The following is a 22,813-nucleotide window of genomic DNA, read 5'->3' as shown; positions in this document are numbered from 1 at the left end:
CTTCAGGTCGGCGTTACAAGTGATTAAATGCTACAATTAAAGAAAGCCAGAGTTAGAGCATTGTCTGGTTGTATCAAAATGCAAATAGAGAGCCCAAAAATTTTGAGAGGTATGTAATTGTTGACATTTCAGAACAACAAACTGGTACATACGTATGCACACATATGAGAAACAGGTACTCATAAGCACGCATACGCACATAGATGCATGCGGTTTATGACTATTTGTTAAATTAAGTTAAATTTTAAAATTATTAAAAATTTCTAAAAAACTAAAAAACTATATAATTTTGATCCACTTACATGCCGTTACAAGGGATGCTTTGTAAGTTCATCGATAACATGTTTAAACGTCCAGATTATGCTAATAGGATAGCTAGGTGAGGGACTGGGTAAGCGGACATGCTTCGTAGGTCAAAACACAGTGAATTGGAATGAAACCTGAAGGCAGATTTGTGATGTGAAACAGAGACAGATGTATTAGTTATGAGAAAGACAACGTTCGGGTGGGAATGTTCATAAATGCAGCTAAGGTGTAAATTTACTTATTGTAAACACTTGCACGATTGTGAAGGCCTTTGCTCTTAGGTGTTTTGAGCTATGGGCAAAGGTCGAAGTAAGGAAAATGACAAATAGGAATAAATTTCAAGTTTGTATTGTTCCCGGTCACAGGACTACGGGATGTCAGTTAATTTGTATCATTGTAGTTGCCTAACACTAGGAAATCTATGAAATATAGAGAACTATAAGAAAATTAATTAGATAAAAAGAATGTCAAATTAAAATTGGTTGAAAAAACTGTAGAATATTAAAGGTGATCTGAGAAAGGAAGGGGTTTGTTTAAGCTGTTATGATAGTGTATGTTCAGAAAGAAATATTGAATAAATAATTACAGGGTGTAGGCACTTACATTGAGAAATTATTAAAGTAATTAAATAAATTAACACAGAACACATAGGAATATTATAACTACACAGACAAATCAAGTGGTTTAAATTTTGATGGGAAGTAGCACTACATTTGTAAAATTCACTTAAATAACCGATTTTTATTTTTTAAAAAATCTAACTTAGTTTTTGTGTTTCATCTTTGAGCGGGAATTTTGACAGTGTTTAGACAGATGGAGGTTAGACTAACACTGTCAAAATTCCCTCTCAAAGATGAAACACAAAAACTAAGTTAGACTTAAAAAAAAATAAAAATCGGTTATTTAAGTGAATTTTACAAATTTAATGTAGTGCTACTTCCCATCAAAATTTAAACCACTTGTTTTGTCTGTGTAGTTATAATATTCCTATGTGTTCTGTGTTAACTTATTTATTTATTTTAATAATTTCTCAATGTGCCTACACTCTGTAATTATTTATTCAATATTTCTTTCTAAACATACTCGTACACTATCATACAATAGCTTAAACAGACCCTTTCCTTTCTCAGATCACCTTTAATATTCTACAGTTTTTTCAACCCATTTTAATTTGACATTCTTTCTATCTAATTAATTTTCTTATAGTTCTCTATATTTCATAGATTTCCTAGTGTTAGGCACCTACAATGATACAAAATAACTGACATCCCGTAGTCCTGTGACCGGGAACAATACAAACTTGAAATTTATTCCTATTTGTCATTTTCCTTACTTCCACCTTTGCCCATAGCTCAAAAAACCTAAGAGCAAAGACCTTCACAATCGTGCGAGTGTTTACAATAAGTCAATTTACACCTTAGCTGCATTTATGAACATTCCCACCCGAACGTTTTCTTTCTCAAAACTAATACATCTGTCTCTGTTTCACATCACACATCTTCCTTCAGGATCCATTCCAATTCACTGCAACCGCATGCATCTATGTGCGTATGCGTGCTTATGAATACCTGTTTCTCATATGTGTGCATACGTATGTACCAGTTTGTTGTTCTGAAATATCAACAGGTACATACCTTTCAAAATTTTTGGACTCTGTATTTGCATTTTGATACAACCAAACAATGTTCTAACTCTGGCTTTCTTTAATTGTAGCATTTAACTACTTGTAACGCCGACCTGAAGATGATCTGAATATTGTAGAAATCTAAACCGGTCGTCGAACTATTATTAAATGATTGTAAGTCTGTGTTTATTCACTTCACTTAAAAGTCGTGTTTACATTATTTTTCTTAAAACTGCGTCTTCTATTGAAGGTTGGATATTAACATGGAAGTTTACACTTTCTATATGCTAGCTTTGGCTTTCTCAAAGCTAGCTGGAGAGAGAGAGAAAGACAATGAATATCACTTGAACTTATACATTGGCTTCGTTGATTATGAAAAGGCATTGGACTCCATAGAACTTTGGGCAATAAAGAGAGCTATGACCAACTTCAGGATAGATTCTCGATGCAGAATGCTCATACATAATATTTATAAAAAAGCTACAATAAAAATACAAATAGATGAGAAAACCAAAGCTATACCAACCAACAGAGGAGTTCGTCAGGGAGACGTTATTTCACCAAAGCTGTTCACACGCGGACTGTGACATTAACTGGGTAGATAAAGGAAAAAATAAATATTAATGGAAGAAAACTGAGTCATTTGAGATATGCTGACGACATTGTAATATTCGCTACTAGTTTTGAAGAATTACAGACCATGATGACGCAACTATTTCAAGCTTCGGGAAAAGTAGGTCTTAAGATGAACTTGTAAAAAACAAAAGTAATGACGAATACACCGAACATTACAAAAATAACGTTAAATGACATATATTTAAAAACAATAAGCGAATACATCTACTTGGGATAGATAATGACAGTTAACAAAGAAAATCAAATTGCCGAAATTACTAGAAGAATAAGGTTAGCGTGGGCAGGATTTGGAAAACTGAGTTGGATCTTGAAAAACACTAAAATAGAACAATATTTGAGAACCAGAGTTTACGATCAGTGTATCCTCCCTATACTTACATATGGTTCATAGACGTGGACACTCACCAAGGCCAATATGGATAAAATAGTAAAGGCACAGAGAGCGACGGAAAGATCAATGCTCGGGGTGAGGCTTATAGACAAAATAACAAATACATGGATTAGAAGCAAAACCAAAGTAAAAGACGAAGGAGAACATGCTGTCAAATTAAAATGGAGCTTCGCAGGACACAATGCCCGACTGAAGGATAAAAGATGGAATCACAAGACGAACTACAACAATGGAGACTGTGGTTAGGAAGAAGAAATAGAGAAACGCCACAAATGAGATGGGCCGATGACATAAAGACGTTTGGAGGACACAACTGGAAACAGGTGGCGCAAAATAGACAAAACTGGATTGAATTGGGAGAGGTCTCTGTCCAAAGTTGGATTACTGAAGGTTAAAGAAGAAGAATATGCTAGCTAGCTTTTCAGATGCGCGCTCTTATCTGCTGGTTGGTCCATTTTTCATTATTTATGATGCCGAGGTAGTTTTAGTGCATTCTTGTTTCTAGTGGAGTTTGGTTAACGTAGATTTTTTAATTTTTTGTTTTCTTGCTAATTATCATTAGATTTGTCATATTTACGTTTACATTGAGTCCATATCGTTGACGGAATTACGTGATTTTGTTCATAAGGACTTGTAGTAGATCTTCTAGGTTATCCGCAAATCCTATTGTGTCATCTGCATATCTGATATTGTTTAACCGGTACCCGTTTAGTACGAATGCCTGTTAGGTATGCTCATAGAACGCACAGAGTTCAGAGTTAAACAACAATGGGGAAATAATGCACTTTCGTCTCACCACTTCATCTATGGAGATTGCCGCTGCCAACTCTATGCAACTTTTCAAGCTCTTGGTCTGTTTCCTCGACAGTATTCAAGTAATCCTATATTTAATGTTTTCTTCGTCGTGTCTTCTTTAACTTGAGTTTCTACTCCTTTAAGTGCCCTGTCCGTTGCGAATGTGGGCTATTACCATGGCAATTCTAATCTTGCTTACGGCACTTCTGAATAGTTTGACCGATGTGAGCCCGAACCACCTCCGCAGATTTTGGAGCCACGAGTGTCTTCTCCTACCTAGCCATCGCTTACTGTCTATTTTCCTCCGGATAATCGAATGCAGTAGACGGTACTAACCGTGTCTCAATATGTGGTCTAGATGTTCAAGTTTTTTTTTGTTTAATTGTGCTCACAATTTCTTTCTCTTTTCCGATTCTGTGGATTACCTCTATGTTGGTGATATGTTCGATGCATAATATACGAAGCGTGTGTCGGTTTACTGTTTGTCGGAAACCTGAGTTAGCTGTATCAATCAATGGGTTATGGTATTACTTAATATCAGCTTCTAGGTATAGACCGGTCTAGTTAGACTAAAAAATAGGAGTGAGGCTACAATAATTACCATCAAGCTGAAAATTGGCAGGATTGTTCAAAATACCATCATAAATGAAATCTAAAAAGTCCTCATAAATCCGACCCGTGCAAAAAAATTTACGCGGGGTGAAAGGTCACCAAATATGGTTTTTAGCGATTTTCAGCGAAACGGTAAGTTTTATCGTAAAATTAGCTCTAACCAAAAATGTAGGTTAGATAATTATCTATAAAAAATGTCTTAATAGTTTTTTCCTAGGAGCCACTGTTTTTGAGATACAACGACTTAAAGAGTTGAAAGACTTCTAATCGTCATAATATAAGATGTATTAGTACACCAGGTATAATACATCACTGAAGCTGTAATACAAGTAAACATAATATTCTATCGGTCAACTTAAGTTATATTACACATAATAATATAAGATTATAAATATGATAATGTTTCTACTATACAGCTTGCGGTCTACCGAGGGATGCAATGTATAAGCTGTATTATATTACAGTGCCAACAAAAAAATCTTTACAAAGTGAATGTAACGCGAAAATAATAAGAATTATTTGAATTTTACGGCTTAATCCCAACAAAAATAGTAAATTGATATGACAAAGTATTAACTTATAATAATTCTTTTTATTTATGTGCCTTAGTTCAATTTGTAAAGATGGGTTTTGTGGGAATAAACACGTTCGTCGGCTAATCTAATCACCCTACCTATTCTTTTCTCAGAAGGGTTTGACCTAATAATGAAGGACAACTTTTTAGGCAAAATGTTTATTGCTAAGTACTAACAAATACTTATGCAAATTACACCGTAATCTTCCTGGGTGGGTAGATGGTAGATGACACCCTCATGGTACCCTTCAGCTATAATGGCTATAATGATTTTACGAGAAATATTTAAGCTGCAGAACAACGTCGTAGAACTTCAGCAACATCTATATCTTCTAGTATTTTATTTGATCAATCTATGACAGTATCTACCACTCAACAGAAATTTCTTGCAAATACTCACAACAAATCTCGGTTCGTTTCAATGCTGAAAGATAAGTTTATTGCTGAAAATATATCGGTAAAACAAGCTAATAATGATGCTGCCATAAACAGCCATAGAGCAATTCAATTTAACAAATACAACTATTGTTGTAGGTGAAGATGTAGACTTGTTCGTACTACTCACTGGTAGAACTCCAATCGAAAAAACTATATTTTTTTTTAAAACCTGGAAAAGCTCAACACCAATCGGAAATATATTCATCGAAAAGTTTATCTACTTTTGCAAAATGTCAAAATCATATACTATTTTTACAAGCAATAACTGGCTGTGATACGACATCTGCATTTTTCAGGAGGAAGTAAAACGACTGTTTCTAAAATGTTTGAAAAACAAGATTAACTTGAATGTGCTGAAGTTTTTAAAAAAACTAATTTAACTCCACAAGAAGTTATTTCCAACGGAATTAGCTTTCTTCTCTCTATGTATGGAGCGCCTAAGAAAACTACGTGCTTAGATGAGTTTCGACATGCATGTTTTTTAAAAGTACTCGAAATAAAAAACAAGTGCAGTTATCTTGTCTTCCTTCAACTCCAGCGGCTGCTCATCAACATCTTTTTCGGGTATATTACCAAGTTCAAGTGTGGCTTGGTTATGAGCTATATCCAAAAGACTGAGGATGGAAATTAGTCGACAGTTCATTAGAACCAATTCAAACTTTACTCCCCCCTGCGCCGGAAAAACTCCTGAACACAATTTTTTGCAACTGTAAAAAGGGATGTAGCGCTAAATGTGGTTGCAAAAAAGTTGGACTGTTTTGTTCGGTAGCATGCACTAATTGTCAAAACCGGTCGTGCTCCTATGTTGAATCACCAACAATTGAGGATTCATTTGATTCTATCGAGGAGCCATGCGATGTGTCATTATTGGGACAATTTACTTGCACCCAGGATGAACAAGAAGAAGAATAACAAGAAGAAGAAGAACAATGAGAAGAAGAACAAGGGAAGCAGAAGTATTAGAAAATTATGAACCAGTTTGATAAATTTCCCTTTTTTTTAATTTATACCGCTTTATATAACTTTTATCATTTTTAACCCTTGTCAATATCAATAATTAAATAACTTTAAATTAAACAGAGTCATAACAGATCCGTGGAATAGGCCTACTGGGGAAACCACGTTAAAAAAGCGCGCTAAGTACACTACCTCAAAAGTGGTGTGGAAACGTATGCGCATATTATGACAATTACCACTTTTTGAATCGTTATATCTCAAAAACGGTGGCTCTCAGGAAAAAAAGTAATAAGATATTTTTTATAGATAATTATCTAATCTACATTTTTTTTAGAACTAATTTTAAGATAAAACTTACCGTTTCGCTGAAAATCGCTAAAAACCATATTTGGTGACCTTTGACCCCGCGTAAAATTTTTAGCACGTGTCGGATTTATGAGGACTTTTTAGATTTCATTTATGATGATGGTATTTTGAACAATTCTGCCCATTTTCAGCTTGATGATAATTTTTGTAGCTTCGGATGCGTAAGCTGACCGGAGTAGTATGTCTTGACTGATGTTTTAGAGTTACGGAATCTTTTATTAATATAATGTAATCTATTCAATTTATCACTATGTGGTCTGTAATATTCTGACATGATTTCCAGATGTATAACCTTCTATATGGGAGTTTGAAGCATCTTCTTCTTTTTAAGTGCCGTCTCTTAATCGGAGGTTCGATATATCATCGCTATCTTTATTCTATCTACTGCTGCTGTGAAGAGTTTTGTAGAACTGTATTTAAACCAGTCCTTTAAATTCTTCAAACAAGACACTCTCCTTTTTCCTATACTCACTTCTTCTCTTATCTTTCCCTGTATTATCAGTGTTAGCATTTTCATACGCCTGCCCCCCTCTATAACGTGTCCCAGATATTCTAACTTTCTTGTTTTTAGCGTGTTTATTATTTTGCATTCTTTGCTCATTTCTCACAATACTTCCGTGTTTGTTTTCTTCTGTGTCCATGCTATTCTAATCATCTCTCTGTAACACCACATTTCAAATGACTGTAGCTTATTTATGTGTTCTTACTTCGCTCTCCAGCTTTCAGTACTAATTCTTATTCTGTTGTTTGATCATTATTGTCTGAAATCCAGGTTCCTAGGTATTTGTATCTTTCAACCCTTTTAGTCCAAGCTGTGGGTGAAAAATAGGTCGATTTCAGGATATAATTCAGGAATTTTTGAAACCTATCAGGTGTTGTAAAGGACGATGCCAGGAATAACTTATACTAAAATGTAACCAAAAATTTTGTGCGGTTTTTTATTTATGACGATTTTCATTTGTTAAATTTGCAATTTTTAAAGATTTTCAATTTTGCAGCTTAGGATATTCATTTTAGAGAAAATTTTTTAAATAGAAAATTGTAATAAATTAAAAAACCTACAATTTAAGTTATTGCAAGTTTCATTTTGTTAATACGTTATTGCAAAACAGCCTGCGAAAGTCGAAAATGACCGTTTTTTGCAATTGCCTTATTTATTGTAAAAATATTTTTCATATATTTTTTAAGGCTTTAAAATAAAGATCTTTTAATACTAAATATAAAAAAAATTTGTAGTGCCCGATTTGTGAACTTGTTGCTTAGATATTATAATTTGTTTATCCCAAGAGGTCAAATGTCCAAGGCTATAACTTTTTGAAAAAAAAATCGTGCAGGGTTAATCCAAGATCCACTCTCCTTGTAAAGACTTATATTTTCATATTCTGATGTAAATAAATGCGTATAACATTTCTCAACCTCTTATTGTTTCTAACTTGCAGAGTATTGCTGCTGAAGTCAAAATAAAGATTAAAAACCAAATAAAAATATTCTACGGCCAACTGAAGCCGAGATAATTGTTTTTGTTTTCTTAAATCGTAGTGACTTTGTTTATAACAATTAAGAAATTATTTTACAGTCATTGACTAAAGAAAGACTTATATTATCTTAAAATAAAAATTATTTTGACCAAAAGTTACATCTAATTATTAAAAATGATTTTTAAAATGTAGTGGAGATTTATTTTTTGTTTCGACTGTGATTTATTGTGTCGGTTGCCCTTAGCAACGGCTAGCAACTTATAATACATTGAATCACGGTTTTCGCTTTAAATTTTAAAGCACCACTTGGATTGACATGAAATTTGGCAAACACATAGATAATATGTTAAAGAATAAAAATGATATTGGGCCTCTGTGTGCTTTTGTCCTAGGGGTGAGTTTAACCCCTTATAAGGGGTGAAAAAATGAAAAGGAGGTTCATATCCGTCAAATTTCAAAGTGAATTATTTCAACGTGAAGTTATCGAAAAATCATGCACTTTTTGGAGAAAAATCATTAAAACTTTTTTAAAGTGTTTAAAAAAATATGTATATCTGTTTTAAAAAAGTTTATAGCATCAAAAGTAAGCAAGTTAGGCTGAAAATAAAGGTGATCTCTTTTTTTTTTGGTCAAGAAACTCGGAAATGTCACCCCGTAATTATCATCAAAAATGAAATTAATCAATTTTACTTCAATGTTGTGTTACTCGTGTATGTGTCGTTTATGTCTGTAAGTTTCATCGGTTCAAAGTGCTTATGTTTGAAGGGGCAGTAGTTAAAAGGACTTGAACTAGTCAATATTTACGAGTGTATGCAAATTTAGAACAGCCATATCTTAACAAATTTTTGCCTTCCAAAAAAAAGCAAAAAATCCAAAATATTCGTAACAGCAAAAACTATTTTTTTTTACTCTTTGTGATTTTTGGTCACATTAATAAATTTTAAGTTATTTAGAAAAAAACATTTTTTTTTTTAATTAAAAATTTAAACAGATTTACTTTAAAACCATTTTTTTAAATAATCATTTTGAACCGATGATACTTACATATCATATAAATAATACATGAGCAAAGTAACTTGTGAAGCGGTAATGATTAATTTGATTTAAGATGCTAATTGGGGGTTGACTTTCGAGTTTTTTGACAAAAAAAAAAGAGATCAACTTTATTTTCAGAGTAACTTGCTTACTTTTGATGCTATAAACATTTTTTAAAAACAGATAAACATATTTTTTTAAATACTTTAAAAACTTATTTTTCTCCGAAAAGTGCATGATTTTTTGATTATTCCACGTTGAAATAATTCATTAGCTTGAACTTTGTTTATACTGGGTCTAGAGATTTCATGCATACATAATTTTTTTCAATTTTTCATTTTATATATTTTTGTTAAAACCCATTTTTTCAATAAAACACTTATTTTTTGAGTTATTTGTCAAAAACCGCCTAAAAACGTGTTTTTTTGTTGTTGAAAAATCAAGGTATTTACTCGAAAATAACTTGAAAGGTATTAACTTGGTGAAAAAATGCTATAGAACGAAAAGTGCTTAGAATTAGACGTTTTATCCATTTCCGAACTTATTTTGAACATATATTTTTCACCCCTCATAAGGGGTGAAACACACCCCCAGGACAAAAGCACACAGAGGCCCAATATCATTTTTATTCTTTAACATGTTATCTATGTGTTTGCCAAATTTCATGTCAATCCAAGCGGTGCTTTAAAATTTAAAGCAAAAACCGTGATACAATGTATTATAAGTTGCAACCGACACAATAAATCATAGTCGTAATGAAAAATAAATCTCCATAACATTCTAAAAATCATTTTTAATACTTAATTAAATGTAATTTTCGGTTAAAATAATTTTTATTTTAAGAATAAGTCTTTCTTTAGTCAATAGCTGTGAAAGAATTTCTAATTGTTATAAATAAAGTCATTACGATTTAAGAAAACAAAAACAATTATCTCGGCTTTAGTTAGTCGTAGAAAATTTTTGTTTAGTTTTAAATCTTTATTTTGTCTCCAGTAACCATAACCTTCAAGTTACAAACTCATAGAATGTACAGGGGCGGCTTCAGTTCTAAATGTTTATAACGAAATTTGCCCCCTTATTTTCAAACCCGAAATAATAGGTTGAAAAATGTTATACGCATATATTTACATCAGAACGTGAAAATATAAGTCTTTAGAAGGAAAGTGGATCTTGGATTAACTATGTACGATTTTTTTTCAAGAAGTTATAGCCTTGGACATTTGACCTCTTGGGATAAACAAATTATAATATCTAAACAACAAGTTCACCAATCGGGCACTACAATTTTTTTTATATTTAGTATTGAAAGATCTTCACTCTAAAGCCTTAAAAAATGCATATAAGTTATTTTTACAATAAATAAGGCAATTGCAAAAAACGGGCATTTTGGACATTTGGCAGGCTGTTTTGCAATAACGTATTAACGAAAGTAAACTTGCCATAGCTCAAATTGTAGGTTTTTTAATTTACTACAATTTTCCTTTTAAAAGTTTTTCTCTAAAATGAACATCCTAGGCTAAAAAATTAAAAATCTTTAAAAATTGTAAATTTAACAAATGAAAATCGTCATAAATAAAAAATCGCACAAAATTTTTGGTTACATTTTAGTATAAGTTATTCCTGGCATTGTCCTTTACAACACCTGATAGGTTTCAAAAATTCCTGAATTATATCACGTTTTTTCACCCACAGCCTGGGGTATTTCTATTAAAAACCATTTCTATTAGAGACCGTATTACGAAGAATGGGGAAAGAAGGTACGTCTTGTGTACCATTAGAAGGAGAAAGTTAGAATATCTCGGACACATAATGAGAAACGGCACTAAATACAGATTACTGAAGGTAATCCTTCAAGTCTTCGGAAAGCGAGGAAATGGGAGAAGAATAATATCATGATTAAAGAACCCGAGGGAATGGTTCTCCACAACAACAACAACTAATCTATTTAAAGCATTAGTTAATAAAATAATTGTAGCCAGAATGATCGCCAACATTCGAAACGAATAGGCACCAAAAGAAGAAGAACCCTTTCTATCGGTACATTTTCCAAATATATGCTTGTTTGCATATTTGGTTCTTTAGTTATTATGATGTATTTGGTCTTTTCTATATTCATTATTAGTCCATATTCTCCACAGAAAATGTTTGTTTTGTTTAGTAGTAATTGGAGTTGTTCAGCAGAGCTTGCCATCCATAATCACGGTGTCATCTGCATATCTTATGTTGTTAATAGGTCTTCCGTTAAAATATTATTGGTTCACTTGTATTCACAAAAATGGCTTCACTATATATATACATTAAATAGTAATGGAGACATAATACATCCTTGCCTAACACCTCTCTTGATTTCAATTTCTGGACTGCGTTCGTTACCTATTCATCAAGTACACCAAGTTAATCTATTTTTTATTGTTTGTATGTTGTTTTTAGATAAATGGGTAATGGCATTTTCTTTTAAGGAAAACGTTTTGTCAAATATTACTCTAGAACGACCTTCTGGTGATATAGAAGCAGTACATGGAATCCGTTGCTTGAACGCACTTTTATTACTTGCGTCACATAAATCTATGGCTGCTTTTTTCCAACCGGCTCCAAACAGGACGACATATGTTGAAGTAAGTATATCAACTATATTAACTGGTAATTATCATTTAAATGGTTAACAACTCAACTACCTTAGGCTCATGAGGAGCGCATCCTAAGACATATCCGGGACAAACCGGCAAACAAGTATTCACGTCCATCAACTTAGCACTAAACCATAATAATATACCATAATTAAGTCTAAATAAAATGCAAATTTAATGTTCTAAGAAAAAATTTATTGCTCTTTCTTTTAAGTTATCGCATGTTCTGCCAACTTGATTTCAGGCTAGCAGAACTGTAGTTCAAAAATTGATAAATCATCAAATAAATGGATACCAGAGTATTCTGTGAATTAAATGGAAATTGAATATTCCAAGAAGAGATTTATTGCTCTTTTTTTAGTTATCGCACGTTCTGCCAACCTCATTTTACTACTGGCACTTATTTTTAAATTGTTGTCCAAAATGAGAGGTGTGGGAAGGCCGAAATTAATCTGAACAGATAAAGTCATTGAGGTATTATTAATACAAAAGTGAAATAATAGTATTCTTCTTCTTTAACCCATTTCAATCCAACTTTGGACATGGGCCTTCCCCAAATCTTTCCATATCTGTATGTCCTTTGCTGCGCTTTTACAGTGAGTTCCTGCAGCTTTTACAATATCGTCCTTCCATCGCATCTGACGTCTTCCTCTTCTTTCTGTCCACGGTCTCCAGTTTTGTATTTCAGCATTCCATCTTTTTATCTACCTGTCTCGCATTGTGGCCCGCAAATCTCCACTTTAACCCTGTTATATGTTTAGTTACATTTTTTAATTTTGTTTTATCTCATATATATTTTTTTGATTATCAGTCTTGCAGTTTTATTCCCAACATGGATCTTTCCATTTTTCTCGGAGTTATTTCTATTTTGTTTATATTGGCCTTTGGTAATGTCCATTTTTCTGAGCCGTACGTCAGAACAGAAAGGATTCACTGATCAAATACACGGGGTTTTAGGTGCTGTTGTATCTTTGTGTTTGTTTTTTAGTATCCATCTTACTTTTCAAACGCTGTCCACGCCAATCTGATTCTTCTTTGTACTTACTTCAATTGTTTGGTCCTCTTTATTAGCTTTGATTATTTGACCCAGATTATTCGTCAACAATTTGTCAAATAAATTCCTACAGAAACTTTTTGGTTCTAGTTAAAAAATATTTTACACCATAATAGTACAAATCCGATCATTGCATCTGAAATTTTACACCTTCTTGAAATTTGCATAAATCAAGACTATTTTGAATTCGATAATCAACTATATACACAAACAACAGTGCAAGACATATTCTGGGTAATCCTCTAAGCCGTATTTAAACAGTTCTTATATTGGTGGAGATACGTGGATGATATATTAGTATGCTTTAAAGGAACTAACAGGCAACTTAACCAATTTCTATCATACATTAATTTACTTCATAGTAATATTGAGTTTACAATAGAAACAGAACAGACTACACAACAAACATGAGTTCTCCGTATGTAATGACACAACTATACACAATTCATCATCCCATCCTACAAAATACAAATTAGCAGCCTACCATGATACATAGATTGACAGAAATTCTCATGTCAAAAAATAACTTCGAAATAGAACTGAACATCATTAAAAAAATAGCAGTAAACAGTGGCTATAACGAACAAACAATTAATAAAATTTTAAACCAAAAACTCCATAAGAAAGCCCTGAAATTAGTCTATCCACCACCACAAAAAGAACCCAGTACCTTCTGCTTTATCACATATACTGGCAAGATAACAACAAAAAGAGCCAGATACATAAAAAATAAAGGAACAATACCAGCCTACAGAACTAAGAACAACTTAAGCAAATATATTAAGAACAAAATAAGAGAGGAAAGAGAAAACAACTACAGAGTGGTGTGTACAAACTAACTTGTGGTGACTGTACGAAAACTTACATCGGTCAAACTGGCAGAACCTTTGACAAACGGATAGCAGAACACAAAAACACGGCCTTCAGCGATAGAAAAACAGACACTTCTACATACGCACTTCACCTTTTAGATCATAATCATTTTTTTTTAATGAAGAGTTTCAAATTCTGAATATTCAAAGTAAAGGCCTTAAGCAATCTTTATTAGGATCTATGGAAATTAATAAATTAAAAAATACAGATATAATTCTGAATGACCAACTCGAAACAAACAGCTCCCCACTCCTCAACCTCTTCAGTTAAAGACTTTAAAAAGGCAAACCCAGAGTAAACTATATCTCTTGAGAAAGGCACTCTGCCGAAATAGCTGTAGTCACATAGTTATAATAAATTTTGTGGAAATATAGAAAATAAACGTTTTCAGTGTTTTATTGTTAGAATTCGTCCAATAGTGATACCAGGTGATAAAGTTATATCGCATACACACGATGTCTGGGAAAAAATATCGCAAGAGTTGGAAAGGAAAAAAAAGCCAAAATCCCTAGATTCATACGTGTGCAACATCACAAATTTCGTGTGAGATTTGTTGAAGGATAGAGGAAAACGGACAAATACATACGAACACATTTACAAAAATACGCATGTACGAGTACCTATCGAAGATAATGTGAATTTCAGATTTTTCATGTCATGGAAATGAAACAGTAAGACATGTAACAATTTCAGTAAGGTGGTAATGTTGGAGCCGGGTGTGGGGGAACATGAAATATCTGAGAAATTAATATTTTCTTGGAACATTGAATCTTCATTTAATTCAGAGAATACTCGTATTCAATTATTTGATGATTTATTAAATTTTGAACAACTGTTCTGCTAGCTTGAAATCAAGTTGGTGGAACAAGCGATAACTTAAAAAAGCATTAAATTTTTTCTTGGAACATTAAATTTGAATTTAATTCAGGAAATACTTTGATGATTTATCAATTTTTGAACAACTGTTCTGCTAGCATGAAATCATGTTGACAGAGCATGCGATAACTTAAAAAAAGAGCATTAAATATTTTCCTGGAACAATAAATTTGCATTTAATTTAAAGAATATCTTGTATTCAAGTGTTTAATGATTTATCAATTTTTGAAGTAGGTACCGTTCTGCTTGCTTGAAATCAAGTTGGCAGAACATGCGATAACTTTTTTAAGAAAAGAGCAACACATTTTTTCTTGGAACATTAAATTTGCATTTAATTCAGAGAATATTCTGGCATTTAATTATAAAAGGTTTATCAATTTTAGAACTACTGTTCTGCTAGCTTGAAATCAAGTTTGCAGAACATGAGATAACTGTTTTAAAAAAAGAGCCGTAAATTTTTCCTTAGGATATTAAATTTTCATTTTATTTACACTTAATTATGGTTTAAAAATAACTGTGTTCTGCTGACTTGTTGGATGTCAAGTATTCATTTTTATGGGGTGCACAAATTTCACGGTTATTTTTTTTACGATGTTCCTGTCATAAGAAAGCCACACGTCCATTTTAAATATAAAATCTCTAACAGTTTTCGATATATTGAAAAAAATCGATTTTCATTTTTGTAAATCTTGATAAAGGGCTGTAATTTTTGTTATGTGCACATTTGTACTAAGTTAAGTTAGGTTAAGTCAAACTATTTTTGTTCACGGAATATTGTCGGCCTAATATGAAAAACGCATAAGTCCAAAATACTCAATTTTACACTTTTGTTGGCCTCTGTTAGCTTATCCAAAAGGTATGTGCGGCTCTGTTCTCTTCTAATGTAGATTACTAGATTTTACTACAATTGTGAAAATGAAATTTGCATAAGTCCTTTAATGTTGAAAATCATATGAAATCTGCAAAGTCCCACAAGTCCGCTCTTGTTTGGGCCAAACAGTTCAAACGTGTTGGTACTTTTTTGAAGTTTATAAAATAAAAAATCTTTTCATTGTAAACGGGTGAGTACCTACAGGATACATGTTAAAATGACACAACATATTGTTTAATAATTAAATATTTGATAATTATTGTTTAGAGGCTTGTGCAATTTTCACATTATATTTAGTTGTATATAAAAATGGAGTTATGTACAGTTAGTTTTTTGCCTCCCCTCTAAAATCAGGTATTTTGGACTTATGCATTTTTCACATTAGGCCAACGATATGTGATTCACGAGGAAAAAAAATTTCCTGTAGTTGGCTGTATATCATTTATTACGAAAAACCATAAAATCCTTTATAAAAGGTATATTTGTTAAAATTCCTATACAGGGCTACATCACAGAACAGAAATAGTTTTCAATCAGTTGACCGATCATCATCGGTGGTTATATAAAATGTGTATAACCTGATAAATTAATGCAAAGTATTTAAAATTTTAACTACGATCTTAAAAGTTATAGGTTATACTCACGTGAATCTCACATGCTAACCATTAAAGTAAAAAATATTTGGGTAAAAACCCTTTACAATTAATCCGTCTGAAGGATGACATGACAGAAATGACAGTTCCACAGGAAGTTAAAATTTCCCTGTTTTTTTTTACTTCCTGTGAAACTGTCATTTCTATCATGTCATCCTTCAGAATTTCCGCTATCAGAGCCACTTGCTACCATACAGTCATGATATAAACAAGTCAGATTCGAGCTCAATTGTACCTAGAACATGAAAAATTGGATATTTTAAACATCCATGTTTAATTTCACATTTTATTTCTATGTTCCTATGACACTTTAATTCTAAAGGGTTTTTACCCAGATATTTTTTATTTTGGTGGTTAGCATGTTAGCCCCCGTGCGGGATGCGGGCCGCTTAGTAGAATACACCCACAGGATCTCCTACTAGTCGTAAGAGGCGATTACAGGAGTAGCTGACCGCTGTCCCTCCCTAACATTCCATCTCAACCTTACCCATTATCTCTATCCTCAAACCTATCTCATCCACACCCCGAGTGACGGATGAGTCCTATTGACCGTGTTGGAGTGGGAGGGGTCCACTTTGCATGGGGGGTGTGTATGGCATATTGTCGCACACCCTACACACAAACTGCGTAACCTGCGCCTCTCCCCATTCAAACACTCCTAATTTCCCGCTACCAACCCGCACTGGCCAGCGTGGTAGTGAAATGGCTAATTTTCCCCGTAAATGACATGACACAAACCAGAAAAAGGCCCTTAGTCCCCGGCGGCCCAACGGTCCCTGGTGATGGTAGCCACCAGATCGGGCCAAGGGCAGAGGGTGCAAAGAATCACCGGGATAGACACGGCTACCATGGACAACGAACATTGCATATTGCCACTTATAACGTAAGAACGCTTGCAACTGAAGATAAGCTCATTGAATTACAGGAAGAACTTAACTGCATAAAATGGGATGTACTAGGACTTTCCGAAATACGAAGAAAAGGAGAAAACCAATTAGTTTTAAAATCAGGGCATCTGTTACATTCCATTGGAGAAGACGATAAGGCAGTTGGCGGCGTAGGTTTTCTCGTCCACAAGAAACACCTAGATAAAATTATAAACATAGATAGTGTAAGCTCAAGAGTTGTGTACCTCATACTAAAATTGAACAAGAGATGCTCTATTAAAATTATCCACGTATATGCACCCACGACGAGTCATAGCGATGAAGAAATAGAAAACTTTTATGAAGATATAAATAGAGCTATGGAAAAAGATAAAACGCACCACCTAATCTTAATGGGCGATTTTAACGCTAAACTTGGATATAAAGAAGATAACGCAGAAGTGGCTATGGGCCCATTTGGATATGGTGAGCGAAATGATAGAGGAGGTATGCTACTAAATTTTTTGTTGCATCATCGGCTATACGTGATGAACACATTTTTCAAAAAGAACCAACAACGTAAGTGGACGTGGGCTAGTCCAGATGGCATAACAAAAAACGAAATTGATTTCATCATCACAAACAGAAAAAATATTATCCAAGATGTTACAGTAATCAATAAAATCACTGTTGGGAGTGACCATCGGTTGGTTAGAGCAAAAATATTGATCAACATTAGACAAGAGAGGACAGCAATGATAAGAGAGAGGCATTCTAATAAATGGGAATCGATAGAAGATAGTGTAGCTTATCAGAATCTCATAACTTCAGAACTGAAAGAAGTAGAACATCTAAATGAAAATGCATTAGATATAGAGGTGACAAACATGCGAATAAACAGTGCGATTCGAAACGCTCATAGCAAATATAAGGAAAAAAGAAAAAACAAGATAGATAAACTTACTCAAGCTACTAAAGACCTTATAAACAAAAGAAGAGAATTGAAAAACAAATACACAGATAATTTTGCAGCACTTAGACAGTTAAACAAAGATATCACAAAATCCATTCGAAAAGATGTCAGAAATTACAACACTGAACACATAACTCAAGCCATTGATAAAAATAAGAGTTTAAAGTTACTGCGCCGACAAATGACTGAAGGATCGAAAAATATTTGTAAACTTGTAAATAAAAAAGGAGAAATAACAACAAATAAGGAAGATATTTTAAAAATTGCTCAAGATTTTTACTCAGAATTGTATAAGCGAGAAGAACTTCCAGATCCTGATCAAAGTCAAATACCAAAAGTTCAAAATGTAGGCTAAGAAGACATCCCAGATATCACAACAGAGGAAATAAAATCAGCTCTCTCGGAGATGAAAAACAATAAATCACCTGGAGAAGATGGAATAGTCATTGAACACATCAAAGAAGGAGGAGAAATGTTAATAAATGTGTTGAAAAAGATGTTCAATGTTTGTTTGACAAGAGGCGTAACCCCCTCTCAGTGGCATAATGCAATACTATAATGCATAAAAAAGGTGACATTTCAGATCTGAAGAACTACAGACCTATTAGTTTGCTCTCCCATACATACAAACTATTCATGAAGATAATAACAAAACGGCTTGTGAACAAACTGGATAGTTACCAACCTTGTGAACAGGCTGGGTTCCGCTCCAAATACGGAACAAACGATCATCTACAAGTTATAAAAACGCTAATAGGAAAGTGCGCAGAGTATAACAAGCCTATCTTTCTTATATTCGTGGATTATGAAAAGGCGTTCGATACTATTAGACTAAGAGCCGCTATAGGTGAAATTTCTTAATCATTTTAGGCACGATGGGACCCTATAACTTAAATAGTAGAACATAAAAGAAAACGTTTGAACACTGTGCCGTCACTTTTCGGTGGCACATGCGTCGACAGTGGCGCATCAAACTTTCCACTTATGGACGGGATAAATAAATTAAAAGTTACCCTCCCTTACTGACAGAATTAATTTTTTTTATTTTTTAAAAATCTATGTGATTAACACATAGGATTCAGCGTAATTTTAACTTACCACCCTCTTCCCCCTGCCCTCACCATCAAAAACTTCATTTTTCGTTTTTATTTTTTTTGGTGGGATGCAATCAATTTTAAAATTTCAAAAAATTCACACGCATAGCTGAGGCCTTTATAAAATATGCCTATTTTTTATAGACCCATAGGTAGAGTGTACATAACCTCAAAAAATTAAAAATTTTTTTTTTCAAAAAAGCATTATAACTTTTTTTGAGGAACAGCTGCAGGTTTAATTTTTTCTTAATCTTGTGTGTTTTAATAAACACTATATTTTTAATCTTTTTCAGATTTTTCCGTAAGGCTCCCCACCTTCAAAAATCCGAAAAACTGTTTTTTGGGGGGTTTTGGGGGATTTTCCCTATTTTATAAACTTCATAATATATCAAATCAATTATGTTTTTATAGGCTATATGTAACTTGAAGTAACTGAGTCCATTAGAATATTTAAAATTCAGAAAAACACGTACAAACCCCCCAAAACCCCCTTAAAAAATAGTTTTTTGGATTTTTGAAGGTGACCAGCGTTACAGAAAAATCTAAAAAAAATTAGAAATATAGTGATTGATAAAATACACAAGACTAAGAAAAAATTAGATCTGCACCTATCCCCAAAAAAAAGTTATATACTTTTTTCCAAAAAAAAAATTTTAAAAATTTTTTGAGGTTATGTACACTCAACCTACAGGTCTATAAAAAAAGACGTGTTTTATAAAAGCCTTAACTATGTGTGTGAATTTTTTGAAATTTTAAAATTGATTGCATCCCACCAAAATAAAATAAAATCGAAAAACAAATTTTTTGATGGTGGGGGCGGGGACAAGGAGGTGGTGGGTTAATATTACGATGAATCTTATGTCTTAATCGCATAGAACTTAAAAAAATGAAAAAAATTAAATTCGGGTAATGAGGGAGGGTATTTTTTAATTTATGTATCCCGTCCATAAGTGGAAAGTTTGATGCGCCACTGTAGACGCATGTGCCACTGAAAAGTGACGGCACCGTGCTCAAACGTTTTCTTTTAGGTTCTACTATTTAAGTTACAGGGTCCTGTCGTGCCTAAAATGATTAAGAAATTTCACCTATAGCGGCTCTTAGTCTATATAGATCATCATAAAATGCTTCGAGCATTGGCGGACTGCCGCATTGACTACCGATATATCGCCTTCATTAAAAGTATCTACGAAACTGGTACAGCTTGTGTTCGACTTCATGAAGATACCAAGAAATTTAGAATAGAACGTGGAATTAGACAGGGTGATACTATCTCCCCGAAATTGTTTACAGCTGTTCTTGAATATATGTTCAAGCAAATGGAAGGAGAGGATAATATGGGAATCAATATAAACGGGGAGGATCTGAACCACCTAAGATTTGCCGATGACATCGTTTTAATATCTGGTAGAGTTGATAAAGCTACAAAAATGCTGCACACGCTCTATAAAGTGTCAAAAACAATTGGTCTTAAAATTAACACCTCAAAGACAAAATTTATGACCAACCTCGTAGTCAGCGATAAAATTCAGATTGAGAGTCATAGCATCGACCAAGAAATAGCTTACAAATATCTAGGGCATGAGATTCGCTTAGGCCGAGATAACCAGACAACTGAAATACAAAGAAGGATAGGTCTCACATGGGCTGCCTTCGGTAGATTAAATAACATTTTCAAGTATAATATTCCAGTTTATTTAAAAAGAAAGATTTTTGACTAGTGTGTTTTGCCGGTTCTTACATATGGTGCAGAAACACTAACTCTGACAAAAAGAACAATAAATAAAATAAGAGTTACACAACTCGCTATGGAAAGATCAATGTTAGCTATTACCATCAGAGATAAAGTACCAAACCTAGAAATAAGAAGAAGAACAGGAGTCACGGAGGCAGTTGAAAGAATAGCCATGGCTAAATGGGCTTGGGCAGGACATGTTGCCAGACTGACGGATGACAGATGGACCAAAAAGATTCTGGAATGGCGACCAAGGCAGGAGGCATATCGAAGCAGAGGACGACCACCGACTAGATGGACGGATGATATCAAGCGCATCACCACAAATTGGATGCAAGAAGCTCAAGATAGAAATAGGTGGACATTTTTACGGGAGGCCTACGTTCAGCAGTGGGCAAATATAGGCTAGTTGATGATGATGATGATGTTAGATTCACGTGAGTATAACCTATAACTTTTAAGATCGTAGTCAAAATTTTAAATACCTTGCATTATTTTATCAGGTTATACACATTTTAGGTTAACACTGTTGATAACACAGGCCTACAGTGTTTTTGGTGCCGAAGTATTTAAAGCTGATTTTGGGTGTATTTGGGGTGCTGATTCCGAATATGGCCTTAGTTTTGCTCTATCAGCTCTAGTTTTCAAGATAACGTAGATCATGCCAGCTTTTATGCATTAAAATTCGAATATGCTGATATGAATATACGAAATTAAAATAAAAGCCAAACAATTAAAAAATACGTATATTTTAAGCCATTTCATCATCATCATCATCATCCAGCCCTTTGCGTCCACTGCTGGACATAGGCCTCCCTCATTTTTGTCCATTGTGCTCCATTTTGAGCATTTTGCATCCAATTTCTTGACATTTTCTTGAGATCGTCAGTCCAACGAGTAGGGGTCTTCCTCTACTTCTTTTGTCTAATTTCGGCCTCCACTCAAGTAATCTCTTCGTCTACCTCCAATCACTGATTCGGGCGACGTGCCCGGCCCAGTTCCATTTCAGGGTGGCAATTCGGGAAATTACATCGGCAACTCATGTTCTTAGTCTAAGTCTTAATTTCCAACTCGGTCACGAAGCGATATACTCAGCATGACCTATCCAGTTTCCTGTGAGCTATTTGCAGCATTTTAGAAGTTGTAGCTATCAATGTCAAAGTTTCGGCACAATAAGTCACCACAGGTAACACACATGTGTTTACGTTTTAAAGAAATTGGTATATCGCTTTTGAAGATGTCTTTGAGTTTTCCATAGGCTGCCCATGCCCCGTCTTCCTTGGTAGCGGTCCTCAATGGTTTTTATCTCTTGGTGAAGTCTCTCACCTTGCTCATTACTTGTGTCATCTAAGTTTTCAGCAAAACGGTACAGGTGGCTGCGAACATAGTTGACTTTGATGCTCATATTCCATCCAAGTGATTGGAAGTCATTCAGCAAACGGTTTACCAGCTCAGCATAGTTTTCACTTTTGTGATTTCCCAGAAAATTTTTCATAATATCCACAAATGAAAGCCGAGCTTTTTTCTCTACTTCATTCATTGACCCCACAAAAGCCGGATTCTCTGTAAGAAGTCTGATCTGTGGTCCATCAAAGATTCCAGCTTTAAGTTTTTCCATACTTATCTGGGGAAGCTTCCTTCCTATGTAGGCGAAGCATGGTCCATGGGCTATGAGCCATTATTAGATGGAGGCTGAATGGGTTTACAAGTGGTAAATGTATCATTTTAAAAGTTTAAAAATACTCTCCAAGCTGTTTTATTTCCTTATAAAATAGAAATGTTACGATAATAAAGTATTTTTTCTTGCATAAATAAGGCATACTAAAGTGAGGACAACAAATATGTACTGAGGAATAAGTTTAATTAACAATGTTCATTCCTTTGAATAGCACATTCTTCATTATCTCAAATATTAAAGCTCTAATTTCGGATTTTGCCATATCCATAAAACTAGAGCTGATATAAAAAAACGAAATCCATAT

At 33.7% G+C, this 22,813-nt stretch overlaps 1 protein-coding gene across 1 annotated transcript in view; it reads left to right on the top strand.

Annotated features, from left to right (window-relative positions):
* LOC114327201 (O-acyltransferase like protein) overlaps positions 1-22,813 on the top strand; it is a 308,829-nt gene that overhangs the window by 237,421 nt on the left and 48,595 nt on the right. The window contains exon 6 of the mRNA XM_028275735.2: positions 11,643-11,827. Within this exon, the coding sequence (XP_028131536.1) occupies positions 11,643-11,827 (185 nt within the window). The remainder of the gene's footprint in view (positions 1-11,642; positions 11,828-22,813) is intronic.

Source organism: Diabrotica virgifera, chromosome 9, assembly GCF_917563875.1.
Source record: "Diabrotica virgifera virgifera chromosome 9, PGI_DIABVI_V3a".
NCBI classification, from domain to species: domain Eukaryota; kingdom Metazoa; phylum Arthropoda; class Insecta; order Coleoptera; family Chrysomelidae; genus Diabrotica; species Diabrotica virgifera.
The sequence above is the reverse complement of the archived record's forward strand: the minus strand, read 5'-3'. Positions and strand labels throughout refer to the sequence as shown.